This window comes from Mustelus asterias, chromosome 2, assembly GCF_964213995.1.
Source record: "Mustelus asterias chromosome 2, sMusAst1.hap1.1, whole genome shotgun sequence".
Classification (NCBI taxonomy): Eukaryota; Metazoa; Chordata; class Chondrichthyes; order Carcharhiniformes; family Triakidae; genus Mustelus; species Mustelus asterias.
Window position 1 is genome coordinate 44846621 of NC_135802.1, and position 23478 is coordinate 44870098.

Sequence of the window (23478 nt, forward strand, 5' to 3'; positions counted from 1 at the left end):
ACCATGATGAAAGGGTTCCATATTCCATCTTTTACACTCTGTATGTGATGGTACAAGGTACACATCAAAGCGAAATTGAAATAACGCCCATGGGTTGGTTCAATGAGATGTGGGTTGGAGTAGGTGGGTGGTGATTCTTCCCAATTTGTAGCAAAGACTGGGAAATAGGAATTTTGCGGCATGCCATCTCACACTCACAACCACCCCCCCCCCCCCCCCCGCCGCCGCCGCCGCCGCCGCCGCCGCCCATTTAACAACAGCGTGGTTTTCAGGTGCTAAAAGGGAAAGGGGTCGATCAGTCAATGGCACTTTACACCGCTATACAAATTAGAAGCGGTTTTCCAGCAGGGTGTCAGCAGTATATGAAGCTACAGTTCCACATTACCATTATTGATATACATCCTGCAACAGGCTTCGGCAGTGGGGCGATAAATCTGTACTAACCTGAACTATTTGATTTTTCGAAGTTATTAATTTTATTGGAGAAGTAACACAGCTGAGAGAGCCCATTGTACTCAACCTGACGAGCAATCATGATGAATAATTATAGTCATATTTTAAAAACACAACAAGCTGGCTATTAGTCATGTATCCCATTTATAATGATTCCCGACCCAAGCCTTTCATTACAGATCCAAGTCACCGGGTTTATTGCTGCCACAATGAATTTCAGAACGTCGAAAACAGGAGTTTAATTTTGCAAAGCACAGAATATAAAAGAGTCTTTCTGTGGCCAGTGAAATCCGGCTTCACAAAACGTGGATTAAAACCCACAGCCCCACCAACCATTCCCATAATTTACAATTCCTTTCTGCAAATACACCATTCTGTTCAGCCGCGTGATGGAATGCAGCGCGAGCCGCCATAAAAACCGGATGCACTGACATACAAACTGTACATTTCAAAACATATTCTTAAGGGATGCTCCTTATATTTATTCAAATGAATACTGGATTTCCGATTAGTTAGTTTTAAAGATGAGAAGAGTTAGAGAGGACCTTAGAGCATAATTTATAATGTGCCGTAAACCATCTTAGAAATTATTAGCAAAATTAATAGATATTTCAAGGTTTCAGAAGTTCGGGCGGGGGGCTAAAGTTGTGACCAGGTTGAAATAATATCCATAGTGCTTCTCAAAGAGCTGGTTGGTAATTCTCTACTCTCTCCAACAATGCATCCGAGTATCCAGGAGAGTAATATCTGCAAAATAACAATAATTAAATATTTTTGGTTAAATATGACTGGAGATTAACCTCTTGAAATTACATTGCTATACAATGAAGAATTGTTTCTCTATCTATGTAACATCTTCCAGAAGTATAACCTGATAAAAACATTTGTGTCCCTTCAATTCTGACCTCGTGTGCATCCTTGATTTCCTTCCCCCATCTTTTGAGGGCCAGGCCTTCAGTCCTCTAGGCTGGAAGCTCTGGAATGCCTTCTTTAAACTACCCTGTTTCTTCTCCTTCAAGACAATCCTTAAAATCCACTTCTTTGCCTATGCATTTGGTTACTCGTTCCAATAACTCCTTATGTAGCTCAATGTCCAACATTGTCTGAAAATAGCTCTTTGAGGCACCATGGGGTGTTTCATTGCATTAAAGATGCTACAAATTTAAGTTACTATTTAAAAAAAACATTTCACATAATAAAATTGTGGCACGGAGGAAACTCCTGCCCAAAATATTACTTAGTTACTGGTCCTGACAATATTTCAAACATTTCAAGCACATTGGGCAGCACGGTGGCACAGTGGTTAGCACTGCTGCCTCACAGCTCCAGGATTCCGTCCTTGGGTGACTGTGTGGCGTTTGCACATTCTTCTTGTGTCTGCGTGGATTTCCTCTGAGTGCTCTGTTTTCCTCCGACACTCCAAAGATGTGCAGATTAGGTGGATTTGCTATGTTAAATTGCTCCTTAGTGTCCCATAGATATATTAACCATGGTAAATGCGTGGGGTTCCAAAGATAGGGCAGGGGAAAGGGCCTGGGTAAGATACTCTGTCAGAGAGTTGGTGCAAATTCGATGGGTCAAATGGCCTCTTCTGCACTATAGGGATTCTATGATTCACTCACTAAAGTCCAGCAAATGACACCTTTTTTGATTTGATTTGGTTTATTATTATCACCTGTATTAACATACAGTGAAAAGTATTGTTTCTTGCGCGCTATACAGACAAAACATACCGTTCATAGAGAAGGAAATGAGAGAGTGCAGAATGTAGTGTTACAGTCATAGCTAAGGTGTAGAGAAAGAGGTCCACTCAAAAGTCTGACAGCAGCAGGGAACAAGCTGTTCTTGAGTCGGTTAGTACGTGACCTCAGACTTTTGTATCTTTTTCCCGAAGGAAGAAGGTGACACCTATGACACCGGTTCAGAATGATTCAGTCAAAAAAAGTTGGGACAGAACAACAATATAGCAATAATATTGGCAATATATTACCATCATCATTGCATTAAGAACAGCTGCTAATTCCACCTGCACCCAACGCCACTTTTGATGCTCAGTCTGTAAAATGCAAAGTGGTCCAGAGCAAATATGTCATTTTTGGGAAATGTGGGATAGCTTTGCTATCAGTCTTTCAGCTGACAGTGAAGTAGTAAGAGGTTTAGTGGACTAGAGAAGCAGAATTGGAAGCAGACTGGTGACATAACACATTGAAATAATGTGCTGCAGAGCCATAGGACACAGATTCCTGTTATTCATTCTCTTCATAGTGAGCTCCCAATCTTCGATCTGTACGTGCTGGGTAGGAAAAGTGAGAGGGGAAGAGGAAAAATGAACCAATGTGGTTGAAGTGTAGATCAGCTCTGATCTAATTAAATGTCAGAATGTGCCCAGCGAACTGAATGGTTAAGTACTTTTCCTAATATGCTCATCTTCCTAAATGAGAATTTTGCTCTTCAGAGTTATCTATTAGTTTTGTATTGTATTAAGTGCTCCTTTGGATACCTCCTATTGTTTTTCTGTGTGTTTACCTGTTAATAGCTCAACCCAGCTTAACATGTCTGGCTTATATCTCCTTCCTTTCAAATCAGTCTTACTTGAGTTTAAAATCTTGCCTTCTGTGTGATTTTTGTCTTCCTCGTACTTGAGATGGGGAGTTGGCTAGCTCAGTTAGCTGGACAGCTGGTTTGTGATGCAGAGTGATGCCAACAGTGCAGTTTCAATTCCCGTACTGGCTGAGGTTATTCATGAAGGGCCACCTTCTCAAACTTGCCCCTTGCCTTGAGGTGTCCTCAAGTTAAATCATCACCAGTCATGTCTCCCCCTCAAAGGGGGAAAGCAGCCTATGGTCATCTAGGACTATGGTGACTTTTACGTTACTTGAGATCTAATTCAATCACGTTACGATCACTGCTGGCAAGACGTTTCTTTACTGTCAGAGTATATATTGAACATATATTCTCATTCCTTCATTTCATGGCATCAAAATTGTAGAACTCCCCACCTAACAGGTCTGTGAAAGTACCTTAATCAAAAACACTTCAGTGGTTCAAGTAAAAAGCTTTCTTACCACCTTCTGAAGGACAACTTGATATGTACAATCAGTGCTGACCTTCATAATGGCACCCATATCCCAAAAGTGAATAAACAAAAAAATCCTGGCTCATTTTTCATTCCTAAATATAGTATAGCTTGTTCCCTTCTTGGTTCACAATGTATCAGAAAAGTGTCTTCCTCTCTATAAATTCATTGTGTTCACAATTTGAGTTGCTCTGCATCTCAAAGTCTCTGTGAAAATTAATAACTGACATTATGCCTAGTCTACCTGTGCTATATGTCTTTCTGATCTCTGTACTTATACTATGTGGTACTAAATCACTACTGACAGGAGGTCTGAAGTTAATTCCCGCCAGAGTCTTGCATTATTTGCTGTTCATTAATTCTACTCATTGTGTACCGCTGTTTTCTCACTTTTACTGGTATGCTGGGCTGGATTTTGGAATGGCAATAAAGGCGGGAAAAGAGACAGCTGTGCCTGTAATTTCCTGCTGGCAGACATGTTGGTTTGCCAGCATGTTCCTGCCTTGGAGCCATTTTCAAAGACTATGGCTTGAGGGAATGGCAGCTACCAGCCTACAAACAGCGGGTAGCCAATTAAGCACTTTAAAAGGCCTCTTATTGGCCCTGTAGCCTCAGGAGACTGCCGCCTTCCTTAATTAGATGAGGCTTCTGGGAGCAGCCACTTATTTGGCTGCCTCCTTGAAAATTGCTTCCAGGGACTTGTCATCAGCAGGTCTGGGTTCCTGACCCGGAATTCAGCCTAGTGTTGGAATCTGGAACAAAAAACCAGACCACCTTTCTCTTTAAAAGGAAAATGTGTCAAATCTGATGAATATCACTTGAAACCCATACTCAGTTAGGACCAGGAATACAAATGTAGGGTCACCGATTACACAGTTTTCAAGTGAAAACCATTGCAGATGCTGGAAATTTCAGTCACTATGGCACAGAAAGTGGCCAATCGGCCCATTGAGTCCATGCCTGTTCTTTGTAGAGCAGCCTAGTCAGTCCCAATTATCCCACTCTATCCCCGTAGCCCTACTGTAAATTGAAGTGCCCATCCAATTTTTCTTTGAAATAATGTGTTGTCCCCTCTTCCACCACCCTGGTACAGTAAGTTTCAGGTCCTTACCACTGGTGTGTAAAACAATCTCTCTCATATTCCCTTCGAAACCTTAAATCTGCATCCCCAGTCCTTGTACAATCAGCAAATGCAAACAGCTCTTTATTTATTTTATCTAAATCTGTCATAATCTTATGCATCTCTATTAAATCTTCCTTTAACACCCTTTGCTCCAAGAGGAATTCCAGCATCACAAATCCATCCTTGTAGTTAAAATTCCTCATTTCTGGAACCATAGTGCTAAATCTCCTCTTTACCCTCTTAAGGACCCTCACATCCTTTTTCAAGTGTGGCAACCAGAACAGGATACAAAACTAGTTGTGGTTGAAAAAGAGCTTTGTGCCGTTCAGCATAACGTTTGTACTCAATGCCTCTCTTTATAAAACTGAAGGTCCCATATGCTTTGCTAACTGTTCTCATAAAATCACAAAATCACTACAATACTGAGGGAAGCCATTTGGCCCATTGAGTCTGCACCGACTCTCCAATAGGGCATCTTACCCATACCCTATTCCCGTAACCCCATATATTTACCCCACGAATCCCCCTTACCTACAGATTTTGGGACACTAAGGAGCAATTTAGCATGGCTAATCAACCTAACCTGCACATCTTTGGACTGTGAGAGGAAATAGGAGCACCCGGAGGAAACCCACACAAATACAGAGAGAATGTGCAAACTCCACACAGTCATCCAAGGTCAAAATTGAACCCAGGTCCCTGGCACTGTAAGGCAACAGTGTTAACCACTGTGCCATTGTGCCACCCCTCAGTACATCCTGTCATCTTCAAAGATCTGTATACATGAACCCTCAGGTTCCAATGTTCCTCTGACCCTGTACACATTTTAGAACAGTATCATTAGTCTATATTGCCTTGCCCTATTCCTTCTCCATAGAGACAATGGAGATTATCTCTAGGCCAACCAGAGAAACACTTCTCTGCTTTAAACTCGATCTCTCACTTGTCTATCCATTCTGCTAGTCTATTTGTGCCCTGTTGCAGTCGATTGGTATCATCCTCACTGTCAGCTACACTTCCAAATCTGGAACTGTTTGAACATTTTGAAATTTTATTTTTTATTTCAGTATCCAAGTCGCTTATACACGCAAAAAAGCAGCAGCCCTAGCACTGACCCTTGGGGAACACTTGTGTTTACAATTCTCCAGTCTGAAAAACAGCCACTTACCATGACTTGCTGTTTTTTGACCTGAAGCCAATTTTTCATCCAAGTTGGCACTGACCCTCCTATTCATGAGCTTCAATTTTGTTAACCAACCCTTTATGTGGTACTTCGTCAAAGGCTTTCTTAAAATCCATATGGACAACATCCATTGCTTTCCCTTCATCAACATTCTCTGTTACTTCATTGAAAAATTCAATTAGATTAGTCAAGCACGATCTGCCTTTTACAAATCCATGCTGGCTCTCATTAATTAACTTTTATTTATTCGTTCATGGGATGTGGGCATCGCTGGCCAGGCCAACATTTCTTGCCCATTCCCAATTGCTTTTAAGAAGGTGGTGGTGAGCTCTCTTCTTGAACCACAGCAGTCCATGTGTTGTAGGAACAACCACAGTGCTGTTAGGAAGGAAATTCCAGGATTTTGACCCAGCAACAGTGAAGGAACAGCAATATAGTCCATGATAGGATGGTGTGTGACTTGGAGGGGAACTTGCAGCTTGTGGTGTTCTCATCACTTAAACATCTCCAAGTACTTGCTGATTTTATTTTAAACCTTACCTACCATTGATATTAAACTGATTGATCTGTAATTATTAGAAATGTCCTTACATCCTTTAATTGAATAAGGGTACCATTCTCCAATCCTCTGGGACCTGTCTCATAGTAAGAAGTTTAACAACACCAGGTTAAAGTCCAACAGGTTTATTTGGTAGCAAAAGCCACACAAGCTTTCAGAGCTCAAAGCCCCTTCTTCAGGTGAGTGGGAATTCTGTTCACAAACAGAGCTTATAAAGACACAGACTCAATTTACATGAATAATGGTTGGAATGCGAATACTTACAACTAATCAAGTCTTTAAGAAACAAAACAATGTGAGTGGAGAGAGCATCAAGACAGGCTAAAAAGATGTGTATTGTCTCCAGACAAGACAGCTCCCACTCACCTGAAGAAGGGGCTTAGAGCTCCGAAAGCTTGTGTGGCTTTTGCTACCAAATAAACCTGTTGGACTTTAACCTGGTGTTGTTAAACTTCTTACTGTGTTTACCCCAGTCCAACGCCGGCAGCTCCACATCATGACCTGTCTCATATCCAGGAAAGATTGGAAGATTATTGCCAGCCCTGTATTAGTAACCTTGGATGCAAGCCGGCAGGATCAAGTGACCTATCCACACTAGACCAGCCTTTCCAATGCATCCTTCCCTTCAATTTTTATCCCATCCATTACTTCTATCATCTCCACTTCTACCTTCATTTTTCCAGCATCCTCTTCCTTGGTAAACGTCAATACAAGGTACTCATTAAATATTCTAGTATTGTCTTGTGCTTCTAAACATCTATTATCACCCTCTTTGTTCCTAATAGGCTTTAACTCACCTCTTACTACCTGCATTTCACTGACAAGCCAGTAGAAGATTTTTGGATTTGCTCTGGTTAACTTTTCACTTTCCCTCAACTTGTATTTGACCTGGTTCTCACTTGAAGGATTCACCTGAATGCATTATACACCCTCTTTTTTTGTTTTATTATATTCACTATCTCCATTGTCATCCAGGAGCCCTAGCTTTTGTTCTCTTGCCATTCCCTCTTGTTAAAATGTACCTACCCTGCACCTAAAAGAACTTTAAAGATCATCCATTATTATGTTTCAGTTTTTGCTTGGTTCCATTTCCCCAGGCTAGATCCCATCTCAGCCCCTTGAGGTTAGAATCATAGAATCCCTACAGTGCGGAGGGAGGCCATTTGGCCCATCGAGCCTGCACCGACAACAATCCCAACCAGGCCCTATCCCCATAATCCCACGTATTTACCCTGCTATTCCACCTGACACTAGGGGCAATTTAGCATGGCCAATCAACCTAATCCACATATCTTTGGACTGTAGGAGGAAACCTACACATCCATGGGGAGAATGTGCAAACTCCACACAGACAGTCACCCAAGGCCAGAATTGAACCCGGGTCCCAGGTGCTGTGAAGCAGCAGTGCTAACCACTGTGCCACCCCAATTGGACCTCTTCCAATTTAGAACTTCTACATTATATTGATTAATTGCTAATCTAAACCTTATACAATGATCACTCTTAGCCAAGTGTTCATAGAAATCATAGAAACCCTACAGTGCAGAAAGAGGCCATTTGGCCCATCGAGTCTGCACCAGCCACAATCCCACCCAGGCCCTACCCCCACATATTTACCCACTAATCCCTCTAACCTTCACATCTCAGGACACTAAGGGGCAATTTTTTTTTTTAGCATGGCCAATCAACCTAACCCGCACATCTTTGGACTGTGGGAGGAAACCGGAGCACCCGGAGGAAACCCACGCAGACACGAGGAGAATGTGCAAACTCCACACAGACAGTGACCTAAGCCGGGAATCGAACCCAGGTCCCTGGAGCTGTGAAGCAGCAGTGCTAACCACTGTTCCTCCACAAATACTTGGTCCACTTGGCCCAACACCAGATCCAGCAATGCCTCCTTCCTATTTGGACCAAGGTTAAGAAAGTTCTCCTGAGCACAGTTCTGAAATTATTTTCCTCCTTACCCTTTATTCTAACATTATCCCCATCAATACTTGTGTAATTAAAGTGCCCCAATATCAACACACTATTGTTCTTGCACCTGTCTGTGATTTCCTTGTTGTTTCACTCCTCCTTCTGTCTCTCACAATTTGGAGGCCTACAGAAAACTACCACTTGTGCAATCAACCCTGTATCACTTCTCAATTCTAACAAAATGAATCAGAAACAGAAATAGAAACACCAGCTAGCCAAAGTATTTGTGCAGAGAACAGAGTGTCTTATTTTGGGTTCATAATTGGATATAACCCCTCCTTCAGACCTTTAACCTTTTTGCTTCTAGTGGGCCCCAATCTTTCAGTATACCAAAGATTGTCTGATTGACACACAAGTCATTGATATGCCTTTTTGCAAACATTTTTCCCCATAAGGCATTCCATTCTCTGAAACTATACTACATTTGGCTGTTTTGTGGACAGGCAAACACAAGAGGCCAAAAGCAAACTTGCAATTACCAACTGGATTATTACTTTCCAAAGATTACCTCAAAGTCACTTTCCTCCATTCACAGAGGCACTCCAATCTTCCAACCACCTTTATCTAATTAACAGTGCCATTCACTCCATTTAATTTCCTCCAGTTCCCACCACCCTCATTATGCTCCCCACTCCCAACTGATATTGACATATATCTCTTTCTATTTCAGTTTACACAAATGTTTCCTCCCACCCCCGCTTTCCGTTCATTGTGGCATGTTCCACTCCCTCCGTTAGTTCATGCTAGTGCTCTCCCTCTTCCATTCAGTTTTTAAAAAATATCCTTATAGGAAACCATAGCAAAACAGGATTTATTGCTTAACCTTTGCCTTGAGGTCATTAAGAGTCAACTATGTAATGTGGGGTGGGAATCACATGTAAGTCGGACTTGGTAGGGATAGCTGGTCCCTCCCTGAAAGACATGAGTAATTCAGTTGTGTTTTAACAACAAACTTGCAACTTCCACTGTAATTTTTCTAGTGTCACAAGTGATGAGATTTATTGAATTCAATTTCATGATTTTCCATAATAAAATATGTACTCATGATCACAGAGCTCCCTACCCATACTCATTCTAGCATCTTTAATTTTCGCTCCCTCAGTGTATGCTGCTGATGTTGCTGTGATTGCATGCACACAATGTACTCTTCCTGACTGCGTGCAGTCAGTTCAGAAAAGAGCATCAGGATTGCTAATTATCAGCTAAACAAAATTAGAAAGAAGTTGAAGAATTCTAATAATCAGATCTGAAATTGACCAAAATAACCTTTCTTTTAAAAACAAAACTAACTCTGGCATCCATCAAGCAAATTTGAAAAGAGAAAGTTCAAGGAGAATGATGTCCATTTTACCTGACAATTTCTTCAGGGTAACAGTTGTTAATGCCATTAATGTATTCCTGCATAACTGAACCAGGTTCCGCTTTAATCTCTTGAACTTTCTTCAGTCCACCGCTTGTAACAAAAAGACGACGGGCTTTGGCATCATGCGGCAGTACCTAGCACAGAGAATGTAAATATAAAACAGCAAGTATTCACATGATTTAAATGGGGAAAGGTTTGTGTTTTTACCATAAAGGGTAGTGAGAATGCCATATGTATACAAGACATAGCTCTGCTCATTAATATTTTTCTTACATTTTTCCAAACTGGCCAATCACCTGTGGCCTTTCTTATAGTGAGTGTTTAATGGTAGGTGTATTATGAACATAGAAATAAGTGTAGACTATTTAACTTGTTGTGTCTGTTCTGCCGTTCAATGGGACCATGGTTAATCTTTTTTAAAGTTCATTTATTAGTGTCACAAGTAGGCTTACATTAACACTGCAATGAAGTTACTTGAAAATCCCATAGTTGCCACACTCTGGCACCTGTTCGGATACACCGAAGGAGAATTTAGCATGGTCAATGCACCTAACCAACATGTCTTTCGGACTGTGGGAGGAAACCTGAGCACCCGGAGGAAACCTACGCAGACACGGGGAGAACGTACAGACTCCGCACAGACAGTGACCTAAGCCAGGAATTGAACCCGGGTCGCTGGCGCTGTCAGACAGCAGTACTAACCACTGTGCCTCCCAATCTGCGACCTAACTGTATATACTTGCCTTTCCCCTCACCCACATTCCTTAACATCTTTGGTTCGCAAAAATCTATCAATCTCAGATTTAAAATTGACAATTGATGAAAGAGAGTCACAAACATCTTTTGCATGAAGAAGTTTCCTTATTTCACTCTTGTAATGTCTAGCTCTAATTTTTAGACTATGCTCCCTAGTTGTAACCTTCCCAATCAGTGGAAATAGTTTCAATCTACCCCATCTGTTCTCCTTAGTTGTTTGAAAACTTTGAACGAATTGCCCCAAATCATTTAAATTCCAGGGAATACAACCATATTTTGTCATTGCTCTTTGTAATTAATCCTTAATATCCAGGTATCATTCTAATAAATCTATGATGCACTTCCTCCAAGGCCAATATATCCTTCCTAAAGTGTGAATAATTCGTGTTTTATCAAAGTATGACAGGAAACATTGCAGGATGTAATGCAACATTTTCAGAAAGTGCACTCTACCTGTGACATTTTTAACATACGAAAGACTAAAAATTATAATATTTTGCAAATTATTACATCAAAATTGTCTGTTTTCCTTTTAATATGGAAAATTTGTTTTCTGTCTTGCTGATTTCACTACACTACAGCCTAGTAAACCCTGTGTTCTTTTAATCTTTCTGGTCTCCATCAGAAGTCCTCCTGATTGCAGCTTTACATCTTCTTATCAGGTAGGTTAGAATTTCTTTCTTGTGTTCAGCAGTGCCTGAAGTCTTTGTGGTTACATACAAGGCCTTGGACATTTCTTTGGAAAATTGCCACAGTACAATGAGGAGGGATATTACCTCAAATGAACCTAGGGAAAAAAACGGCGTCCTGGATTCCAGAAAATCTCATGACATAACGGAATAACTATTAATCCAATATAGATTTGTCAGTAATGACTCATGCATAGACATAAACAAGAAGGTGCTAGATCCCACTTCTGATTGCTTTAATGGAGTATGTGATGCATTTAATGAATACTAAATATTAATAGTACAAGGACGTGGATTTATGTAGTGAGTATGAAAGAGGTTCCTCTAATGCACATTGGAGACTGCACAGTCACATCTGGCTCTGCAGCAATCAACTCAGCTATTTTGTAAACATGGACTCATCTAAACTCCTGAGCTGACGTCACAATTATCTGGCAGATCTTTTGTTCTCCTGGATGTATAAGCTTGGCAAGTTAGCTTTGGACTTCTTACTCTGGAAAAAAATACATCTACACATAGGGGCCAACGCCCTGGATTCAACACTTTTCTCACAAATTTCTATAAGAGGTTGCTCCCTGAAATTGTTGTATCTCATTCTATACCTGATATCTCTTATTTTTCTTCTAAAAATACTGTATCTTATCAATTAATCTTATTGTATCTCCATCAAATTTGCAGATGATACAAAATTGGGTGGGAGGATGAGCTGTGGGGAGGATGCAGAGATGCTTCAGCGTGATTTGGGCAGGCTGAGTGAATAGGATTATGCATGGCAGATGCAGTATCATGTGGATAAATGTGAGGTTACCACTTCGGTAGCAATAATAGGAAGGCAGATTATTGTTTGAATGGATGTAAATTGAGAGAGGTGAATACTCCTCAGTGAGGCCTTGGATGTCCTCGTCCATCAGTCACTGAAAATAAGCGCACAGGTACAGCAGGCAGTAAAGAAGGCAAATAGTATGTTGATCTTCATAGCAAGAGGATTTGAGTACAGGAATAGGGATATTGTATTTGATGATCAGCCATGATCATAATGAATGGTGGAGTAGGTTTGAAGGGCCGGATGGCTGTCTTCCTTTTTTTAAACAGGAACTGTAGGATGTTAATAAAAATTGTGGGTACTGCCAATCATTTAATAGTGTTTCCTGCTCAAACATTAGTTAACTCAGCTTTAATGAAAAAAAAATGACCGAGTGGAATGGATTTTCTTACATGAGCTGAGGCCAATGGGATTTTGCCATGGCTTCATCCTGTTAGCCTCACTCTTTTACTAGCATCCAAGACACCTGTTTCAAAAGATGGCATCTTATTTTCTCTTCTCAATAAAAAAATGTAAGTTGTTTTCTCCTTTATTAATTCCCATGGTGATTCACACTGCATAGCAAGACTGGAAAAACTAAATTGCCATTGAGCTTGACATGAGTCTATGCATTAAATTATCCTTCCTGTACTTCTGGTGAAGGGACAAAATTTAACCTTTAACACTTGCCCACTAAAAACTTTAAAGTTGGTACTTTGGATACCTGGCTACCTTGATATGACTCTTTAAATTTTACTTCTGAATATTGCAGCAATTATCATTACTCCCACTTGCAAAGCATATTTAACAAATAATGCAATGTATTATTTCACAGTATTCACAGGGGAATTTCACAGTGACTTCATTGCAGTATTAATGTAAGTCTTACTTGTGACTAATAAATAAACTTTTAACTTTATTCAATTGGAGTTTCAGTGGGAGCCAAGGTGCCCATCAATTTTCCCTGGTGGTCCAATGGTTAGGATTTGGAGCTTTCACTGCCACAGCTCAGGTTCAACTTCCAGTCAGAGAATGAGGAACTTGTCTAAACAATGTGCAAGGGTACGGGGAAAAGGCAGGGGAATGGCACAAATTCATAATGTTAATTTGGAGAGCCAGTGCAGACATGATGGGCCGAATGGCATCCTTTTACACTGCATCGATTATGTAATTCTAAACATAAAGCTAGTGTTGCCTGTCAAACACAAATGGGATGCAAAGGTAATAGAGAAATAAGAAAAATACTTGATTACAAATTATCCTTCCACCCCCTAGATTCCACCAACTGTGTCTACTAAAGTACTAAACAATTAACAAACTGTCCTGATGCTGCTGGCTATAGGTCCTTGTGTGAAAGATTACATTTTATCTCTGTTCCTTTAAGAGAACTATAGGTTTAAAAGTCTGCAAATCGGTATATTAACTTTTAAATTGCAATTCAACCATCTCACCGAAGAATTTAAAAATATGATTGTTAAGTGGTATGCATAAAAAACCAAAGCGTATGTATAGGCCTAAGATGAATCACGTTTGCCGTCATGCAATTGTGCTTCGTGGTTTGGGATCTGTGTAGGTAACATTCATGCCACACAAGTGTCAGCTGAAGACCATCCTTAACAAGAGGTTCAATTCCCTTCCCCTTAACATTCAGTGGCATTGAACACCCAACAGCAATACCCTGTAAGTAACCATTGACCAGAAACTTAACTGGACCAGCCATATAAACACTGTGGCTATAAGAGCAAATGTGATGGAACATCCCACATTTGCCTGGATTACCACAGTTCCAAAAATACTCAAGCAATTCAACACAATTCAGGATTTTAAAAAACCCTCTTGATTGACATTGCATATAGTAGCTCAGATATTCATTTTGTCTGTGGCTGCAGTGTGTACCATTTGTGGGATGCAATGCAACAACTCACCAAGACTTATTCAACAGCATCTTTCAAACCTGCAATTTCTACTGCCTGGAAGAACAAGGTCAGCAGGCACACGTGAATACCACCATTTGCAAGTTCCCCTCCAAATTACAAACCACACTACTTGGAAATATCTCTGGGTGAAAGTTATGGTACTCCCTATATAACAGTACTTTGGGCGTATCTACATCACTTACTGCAGTGATTCAAGAAATTGGCAAAACCACAAACTTCTCAATGGCAATTAGAGATGGATAATAAATACAGACCTCGCCGTCAAAATCCACATTCAATAAACATTTTTAAAAAAATCTCAGGGTACTTTATAGGGCTGTAAATAGTAAGTGGACAGTGAGATGGGTGGAGGGGGAAGGGGTGTAGCAAGCAGGGAGATTTTCAGAAGGACAGAAAAACATTATTGAAGAGGAAGGTCTTAAGGAGGTTTTGAAGACAGAGATGACATTGACAAGAGGAAGATGTTGAGAAAGGGTGTTCAACTGGTCATGGGCTGAAGAAGTAGTTGCCAGTGGTGGAACAAAGGTATTGGTCCTGGGCAACCAACGTGGGAACAGAGGCTGCAGGCAAATGTAGAGTTGGAAAAAGTGAGGCTGAGAATCTTAAACAATTTTCTAGAACATAATGGAGTTTGGAAAGGACAGAAATGATAGGGATGTGGACATTATGACAAGTAAGAACAAGGGTCATGGCACTCAGAATAACTCATTGTTTCTTTAGGGTAGAAGTAGCGAAGCTGGCAAGGAAGAAATTGTAGCAGTCCAGCTGCTAGGTATGAAAGAAGTTTGGAGAGGAGAACTTTGAGAAATTGAGATCATTGGACTGAGAAGAAAACTTTGAGTAGGGTGGTGGGAAGAGTTTCATGAAAGAGGCAAGTTTAGCAGCTTAAGAAGACAGGAGCTGAGAAGAACATGGGAGAAACTGTGCAGTATGGGGGATGTGGGTCATCAAGAAAGGAATAAGCAAGGAGGAGGTTGGAGGTGCATTATAGGAAACAATGGATTGGAGGCCTTTAATTGTGGAAACAATCTGCTGGATTTATTGCAGCATGTTGTGGTAGGACCCATGGCAGTTGGACTCAGTTGCAGGAGAGGCCATGCACTAGTCTCCCGGGAGCAGGAGAGCCTCCCCCGATTAAGTTGGTGAAAGGAAGTGGCTAATGCAGGATTTCTGACCACCCGCAGTGGGATGTCAATTAGGCCTATTATCCCTGAGGCCTCTGCAATTTACTGGTGCTTCAGGGATTAAATGAGAGCTGCATGCCTTTCCCACGCCCTTGGTAGGTTGTGCAAACTCTGTCAGGTTTGCCAGCGGTTTGCAAGGGTGGGTCCCTTGTTTTCAGGCAATCTGTGCCTGATTGAGGTAGTTGGCATCAGGAGTGGGAGAGGCTGCTGAAAGCCACCCTCTTCCTTTGCCTCCAGCACATAAGGCCATAAGAAATAGGAACAGGGGTTTGGCCCCTCAAGTCTGCTCCACCTTCAATAGGATCATGGCTGATCCAACATTCCTCACATCCATTTTCCTGCTCTTTCCCCGCAACTCTTAATTCCCTTACTGCTCAAAAATCTAACTCTAAAACTATAAGAAATAGGATCCCCCCCCTCTCTTGTGACCCTCACCCCATGATCCCCATCCTGCCATCACTCACCTTTGGCCTGGGGTCTCTTATCGACTCTGGACCTCTGATAGATTCGTCGCTGCCAGCTGCCATTGCTCCTGCTGGCGATGGCAGCAATGAGTAGCTCCCAACCTCTGATTGGTTGGAAGCTCTGGTAGGCAGAACCTCTGCCGCCAGGGACCTTAATTGTGGGGAGGCCCGATGGTGGCCACGCACATGCCTGAAGGAAATTGGTTTCTGTTGGGCCTCCCTTACGGTAAGACCACCATGTCAGCCAAGGCAAGACCATCATCAGCCCCACAAATCCTGCCCAATAAGTCCACGTAACCCTCATGTTTGATACACTGGGGCATAATAGAGGTTGGTCAGGCAGGGCAAATTGTCATGAAGAGGAAGGGTTGGATTCGCGCCTGATCTTCAGGAGGATCTGACTGTCAGGAAATAGCTATGAAAAGTAGGTAATGGTTGACTTTGAGGTAATTGAGGAAAAGTTGGTAATGGATGTATGGACAAATTACTTGCCATGTACATTTCTGTTTATGGTCAACAGATACATGAGGTTGCTATTGCACCAGGGAAGCAGTGGGATTGGGATGCTGTCCAGTTTCTGGTAATAACAAGGACACCAAAGGAGGAAGCCAGGAAGTCGTTGAGGCAATGAACAGAAGTGTCAATCTCATCCAGTGGAGTGACAAGGTTTGGGGATGTTCGAGTGTGATAGGGTTTATGTGAGAAAAGATAGTTTTTTCAGGAATGGAAGAATATGGTGGGGGGTTTGGGAGAGAGAGGGAGAAATGTTAGGATAAGGGACATAAAGTGATAAATCCCAACGCTCTACATGATGACATGAGCATGGTTGTGGCCAATAATAAATGGCGCAGTCAGTGTGGAAGGTAATATTCAAAAAACTGACTGTAACATGAACTTGTGTTCATGAGTCTAATTTCCCTTAAAATACATAATAAATAATTTTAATCTGTTTGAATCTATTTATTAAAAAAGTGAATGATGTTCTGGTGATGTCCTTGTTATCACCTGAACATCATTATTGCTGCCCCTCCCCTGTAGGTGGCACTGTGGGGATTATGTTATAGAAAGCATGAATTTACATTTATTCAGCACCATTTAGAGTCAGTGATATACCTTAAAAGTGTAGTCACTGTTGTAATGTAGGAAACACAACAGCCAATTTATCATGCAGCAAGGTCCTACAGATACCAATAAAAGAAACTACCAAATTATCTGATGTATTTGCTAGGTGAGGAATAAATGTTGACCAGGATGCCAGAACTTGTCTGCTCTTCTTCACACATTACTACTCAGGCCCAAGATCAAAGAGGGTAATCTTAGGCCTCCACTTGATCCTTACTGACCAGCAGTTTGAAGATAGGTACCACCTTCTGTCCAAATTTTATTAGCCTCTCCTTACTTCCTCCCCTTCAATTCCTCTCTTACCCTTTCCCCTCCTGGACTGCCCTCCTTTTCATCTCAATTTTCCCTCTCTTTTTGTCGTCACTTCTCTCCTCTTCCCAAGACTGACAGATATTTTATTTTAACATTTCAGGCGAAACATGGCACCTTAAATAATGAAATGTCAGCCTAGATCATAGAATGGGGCTAGAATCCATAACATCGTGACTCAGAGACAGGTGTGCTACTGCTGAGGAAAGGCTGACACAATATGTGATTCATGAAGTACAGTGAGATGCAACTAGCATAATGTGACAATCCTGTGCTGGAACAATGCCATCATTTTCATGTACCACTTAATTATAGCCCTGTGCTGCTTCAATTTTCATTTTATACTATAACAGACCATTACATTTTTTAAAAAATATTCTTATTAGATTGCTGGAACTGCAAATTCAAAACCTTTGAAAACTTTTTTTCCCCCCAAAATGAATCCTTGACTGCTGGTGTGGATTCTCAGCCCCCTAACGTAATTTTCAGTCTGTGCAGTGCCAACAGCCCAGACAATGCCATTTCCCATCAGTGGGGGAATTGGAAGAATTCAGAAAAATGTATTCGTTACTGAATGAAGCACATAGTAATAGTTGCAAATCTGTCAGCAATGATAGGCCCAGTGCAAAGGAACATAATGTCGCATTCATCGTGCAGCCATATCCATGGCAACCTAATTAATCCCCCCCTCCAGCTCACACAGCATGAAACTTTACAACCTTGAGCAAAAATAAACAAATCATGGATAAATTTGCCCCTCTCCATCGAGTATTAAAGTTGACACATGTGGCAAAGAAAACCCTCCCCATCACTGAGCAGCAGAAATGACAATGGGACCCTCCCCCATGCCATTTTGGGCAGGGATTCTCTGCCCTGGCCGGGCAGCATCTAGACCTGACTACAGCAGTCCCATGCCCATGGACCAGCTTTCTAGATTATAATCAAAATCAACACCCTCTGCCCACCAACCACCACCAGTGAGGAGCAGCTTGATCTTAATCCCCTACCAGCATGATGACCCACTGGCAGTCCTTTGGTCACAAAGCACAATCTCAGGCCTCCACTTGCTTCTTACTGACCAGCACTTTGAAGATAGATACCATAATTCTAACCACACTTTCAGTAACCTCTTCTCACACATCCTCCTTTTCAATTCTTTTTTCTTCCTTTTCCCCTTCCCCTTTTGGAAAGCTCCCCAATTTTTCTGCCTTTTTGTCATCATCGCTCTTCTCCCACTCTTCCCCATTCTTTTCCCTCCCATCCTTCTCTCCACCTGCATGTCCCCAGTCCTTCTTCACTTCCTGCTTCCTCTCAGTCGCCCATCCGAATCCTCCTCCCTCTTTCTTGCCTCAGCTATGCTCTAATTATCCCTCTGCCCTCAAACAGCTTCACCTGAATAACAGCTGTGATTCATAATACATATGTCTGTATACATTTCCTATCAGCTTGTTCCTGAAATTTCCTATGCCCCAATTAATAATGAGAATTGTCAAGTTTATCACATTGTAATTACACCCTTTGCCAGTAGAGATAGTGCAATGGTATGGAGTGTTTCAGTTCATTCAGGAGTCCGTGTTGCTGTGGTAACATTCACTTTTACGTGCATGTTGTAGTTCAGAGCTATGGATTAGTGATGGTAGAGGCTCCAAATTTCTTTCCATCACACAGCTGTCCAGGAATCTCCCCCTCTCTTATTGACTGCCACTGGCATGTGGTGGAAGGAATTGCAGGTTAATACTCAACCTGTTTGACCGTATTAGCAGTATTGCTGGTAGGAGAATGTAATTACAACATAATAAGTTTACAAAATAGGAACTTATAATGACAATATAGAAGTAGGGACAGCATGTGTGAATTTAGAATAGGGGCTGAATTATATCTCATTGCCCTGCTCTAATTATCACTGTCTCCTACCCTGCTTCACTCAAAGACTGCACCCTCTGCGTCATAAGGTCATGGATTCAACCCCCACTCCAAAGGCTGAAGCAAAATAATCTAGGCTGACACTTTAGTGCAGTAACAAAGGAGTACTGCACTGTTGGAGGTGCCACCTTTCGGGTGAGATATTAAACCAAGGCCTCACATGCGCTCTCAGGTAGTCTAAAATGTTCCTATGACACTCTTTGAAGAAAAGCAGTAAAGTTCTCCACAGAGGCCTGCCTAGTATTTTCCCTCAACTAACATAACTAAAATCAATATCTGGTCATGATCTCATTGCTGTTTGTGGAACTTCATTATGCACAAATTGGCTTCTACACTTCATAACATGACAACAGTGACTATACTTCAAAAAGATTTCACTGGCTGTACAGCACTTTGGGACATCCTGAGATTGTGAAAGACACAGTGTAAATGCACCTTCTTGTTCATTTTTGTTTTAGTGTGCAATGCCATGGGAAATCAACTAATCACCACAGAAAATACAACTGAACCTTTTGTGATGTGTCTGCCCTATAATTTATCATATAAATTGATGCAGAACACAACTTCTGAGCTCCTAGTAAATGCAACATTTGATTCAACTTAGTGGGTAGCTGATTTGTGATAGAAATGCAGTGCTTCTCTTACCTTACTATACTGTCCAACAATATGTTTAAGGACATTGGGAGGAGCATCATGTAGTAGTGGATCGAGAGCTGGCAGATATGTGCATTTCTGCAGGATGTTTTTCAGGGCCTTTTTAGCCTGTTGAAGTGGAAAGCCATAGTGAAATTGTAAAGCATCTGCTGAAAACAATGTTTGGAATTTGCAACACATCATGTTCTACATTCCTGGGATCGAAACATCAGACTGCCTCAGTGCTTGCAGTTGGCTCAGTTATAGATCTCTGAAATGAGACACTCCTTGTGTGGCTAGACATTGGAGACATTGACTTGAAGTACAGAATTAAGCCAAGTTACAAATATTAACAAACTGAAAATAAAATAGGATGTTTGAATTGGTATAAATGCAATTAAAAATCACAATATTAAACAAAATATAATCAAAAGAAGTTTAGTACAAAAAAGGGTAAATCAAGCAATTATGAAATCAATAAAGTTGTTCCAATGAAGTACTTTCAGGTTTACCCCTGCATTTTAGTGGTAGTTTTATTCTTATAATTGTTAAATAGATAGATTTGAAACATTTATTTTTGAGACATATATGGGCATCACAGCTTTAGATGTAGCACTAAACTGACTTAGCTTTCCATTTGTAAACAACTGGGAAGTATATGCTACCATAAAAATATCAATATGCGGAAATTAGAATTGTTGGACACTAGGTAGGAAGTAGGCCTACAATTAATTTAATTGGACAGCTCAAATTTTCATGTACTATAGATAGTGTGACAGGATTTAACAAAATCTAAAGCTAAAGGAAGGCAAACCAAAATGTCTAAATATCTAACATCATTGTTCTACTGTTGCACAATATTATTACAGAAATTTTACTTTGAAACTTATTTCTATATTATATTTTCAGAGTTTCTTAGTGCTCTAATATGAGCATTCTTTTAACTACTTACAGCTTTGATTGAGTTATGGATAACCAATATTGCACGATCCTCTGCAATCTCTCATTGAAACATAGAAATTAGAAGCAGGAGTAGGCCATTCGGCCCTTCGAGCCTGCTCCACCATTCATTTTGATCATAGCTGATCATCGAATTTAATATTCTGATCCCCCCTTCCTCCCATATCTCTTGATCCCTTTAGCCCCAAGAGCAAGATCTAATTTCTCCTTGAAATCAAACAACATTTTGGCCTCAACTGGTGGTAGTGAATTCCATACATTCACCACCCTATGGGTAAAGAAAGTTCTCCCCACCTCAGTTCTAAAAGGTTTACTCCTTATCCTCAAACTATGACCCCTAGTTCTGGATTCCCCTACCATTGGGAACATTCTTTCTGAACATTTTCCTCCAAATCATTTTCTATATTACAAACAGCAAAGACCCCTGAGGAATGCCGCTTGTCACAGCCCTCGATTCAGAAATGCCCTTGATTGCTCCTTGTTCTCAGATTTCACCTCACCAGTCTCCGCATGCAAAGCATAATCCTCCACCATTTTCGCCAACTCCAGCATGATGTCACCACCAAACACATCTTCCCTTCAGTCCTTCTGTCAGCATTCCACAGAGACCATTCCCTCCGGGATAACCTAGTCCACTCCTCCACTCTACTCAACATCTCTCCCATCCCCCATGGCACCTTCCCACGCAATCGCAGAAGGTGTAATACCTGCCCCTTCACCTCTTCCATGCTTACCAACCAAGGTCCAAAACCCTCATTCCAGGTTAAGCAGCGTTTCATTTGCACCTCTTGCTATTTGATTTATTGCATTGGTTTCCTCTATGTCGGAGAGACCAAACGTAGACTGGGTGATCGCTTTGCTGAGCACCTTCGGTCTGTGCGCAATCAGGACCCTGACCTTCCTGTTGCTTGCCATTTTAACACACGATCCTGCTCCCATGCCTACATGTCTGCCTTGGCCTGCTGTAATGTTCCAGTGAAGCTCAACGCAAACTGGAGGAACAGCATCTTATTTTCTGGCTAGGCACATTACAACCTTCCAGTCTCATCATCAAATTCAACAACTTCAGATGATTAGCTCCACCCCACCTCGACTCCTTTGTTTTCATTTTATTTAATTTTTAACTGTTCTCTACCTTTTATTTCTTTATTGTCTTTATTTTTCTTCCCGTCCCACTCTTTCCCCCTATTTTATCCCCCCTTTTCTTACCTTTTCTCCCCTTTCTTCCCCTTCCCCTCTTTTCTGAATTTTACCTCCCTCCCACCCATCTCCCCCCTCCTCCCACATCTTCATCTGTCACAGCTTACCCTCTGATTTCAGCTTCTTTGCCATTTGGCCACTCACACAGAATACAGAACTGGCTCGATCATAGAAAGCTCGTGGCTTTTGCTACCAAATAAACCTGTTGGACTTTAACCTGGTGTTATTAGACTTCTTATTGTGTTTACCCCAGTCCAACGCCGGCATCTCCACATCATGTCGATCATAGAAGACAGAGGGTAGCAGTGGAAGGGTCCGTTTCTGAATGGAGGGCTGTGACAAGTGGTGTTCCTCAGGGATCAGTGCTGGGATCTTTGCTGTTTGTAATATATATAAATGATTTGGAAGAAAGTGTAACTGGTTTGATTAGTATGTTTGCGGACGACACAAAGGTTGATGGATTTGCGGATAGCGATGAGGATCATCAGAGGATACAGCAGGATATAGATCGGTTGGAGACTTGGGCAGAGAGGTGGCAGGTGGAGTTTAATCCGGACAAATGTGAGGTAATGCATTTTGGAAGGTCTAATACTGATAGGAAATATACAGTAAATGGCAGAACCCTTAAGAGTATTGATAGGCAGAGGGATCTGGGTGTACAGGTACATAGGTCACTAAAAGTGGCATCGCAGGTGGAGAAGATAGTCAAGAAGGCATACGGCATGCTTGCCTTCATCGGCCGTGGCATTGAGTTTAAAAATTGGCAAATCATGTGGCAGCTGTATAGAACCTTAGTTAGGCCGCACTTGGAATATAATGTTCAATTCTGGTCGCCACACTACCAGAAGGATGTGGAGGCTTTGGAAGGGTACAGAAAAGATTTACCAGGATGTTGCCTGGTATGGAGGGCATTAGCTATGAGGAGAGGTTGGAGAAACTTGGTTTGTTCTCACTGGAACGATGGAGGTTGAGGGGCGGCCTGATAGAAGTCTACAAGATTATGAGGGGCATGGACAGAATGGATAGTCAGAAGTTTTTTCCCAGGGTGGAAGAGTCAATTACTCGGGGGCATAGGTTTAAGGTGCGAGGGGCAAGGTTTAAAGGAGATGTCTGAGGCAAGTATTTTTATACAGAGGGCGGTGAGTGCCTGGAACGCGCTACCGGGGGAAGTAGTGGATACAGATACAATAGTGACTTTTAAGGGGCATCTTAACAAATACATGAATAGAATGGGAATAGAACAAAGAACAATACAGCACAGGAACAGGCCCTTTGGCCCTCCAAGCCTGCACCGATCATGTGTTCCTAACTAGACCATCCGTTTGTATCCCTCTATTCCCAGTCTGTTCATGTGGCTATCTAGATAAGTCTTAAATGATCCTAGCGTTTCTGCCTCAACCACCTTGCTTGGTAGTGCATTCCAGGCCCCCACCACCCTCTGTGTAAAATACGTCCCCCGCATATCTGTATTGAACCTTGCCCCCCTTACCTTGAACTTGTGACCCCTTGTGTTTGTCATTTCTGACCTGGAAAAAAGCTTCCAACTGTTCACCCTATCTATGCCCTTCATAATTTTATAAACTTCTATTAGGTCGCCCCTCAACCTCCGTCTTTCCAGGGAGAACAACCCTAGTTTGCTCAATCTCACCTCATAGCTAATCCTCCATACCAGGCAACATCCTGGTAAACCTTTTCTGCACTCTCTCCAAAGCCTCCACGTCCTTCTGGTAGTGTGGCGACCAGAATTGGATGCAGTATTCCAAAT

General features: G+C 41.6%; 1 protein-coding gene across 2 annotated transcripts in view; it reads right to left on the reverse strand.

Moving 5' to 3' along the window:
- Positions 1–670: 670 nt before the first annotated feature.
- spag6 (sperm associated antigen 6) overlaps positions 671–23478 on the reverse strand; it is a 149529-nt gene continuing 126721 nt past the window's right edge. For both annotated transcript variants that reach the window (XM_078234537.1, XM_078234527.1), the window contains exons 9-11: positions 19566–19682; positions 9723–9868; positions 671–1200 (exon numbers count right to left, since the gene is read on the reverse strand). In XM_078234537.1, coding sequence (XP_078090663.1) covers positions 1134–1200; positions 9723–9868; positions 19566–19682 — 330 coding nt within the window. In that variant the 3' untranslated portion in view covers positions 671–1133. The remainder of the gene's footprint in view (positions 1201–9722; positions 9869–19565; positions 19683–23478) is intronic.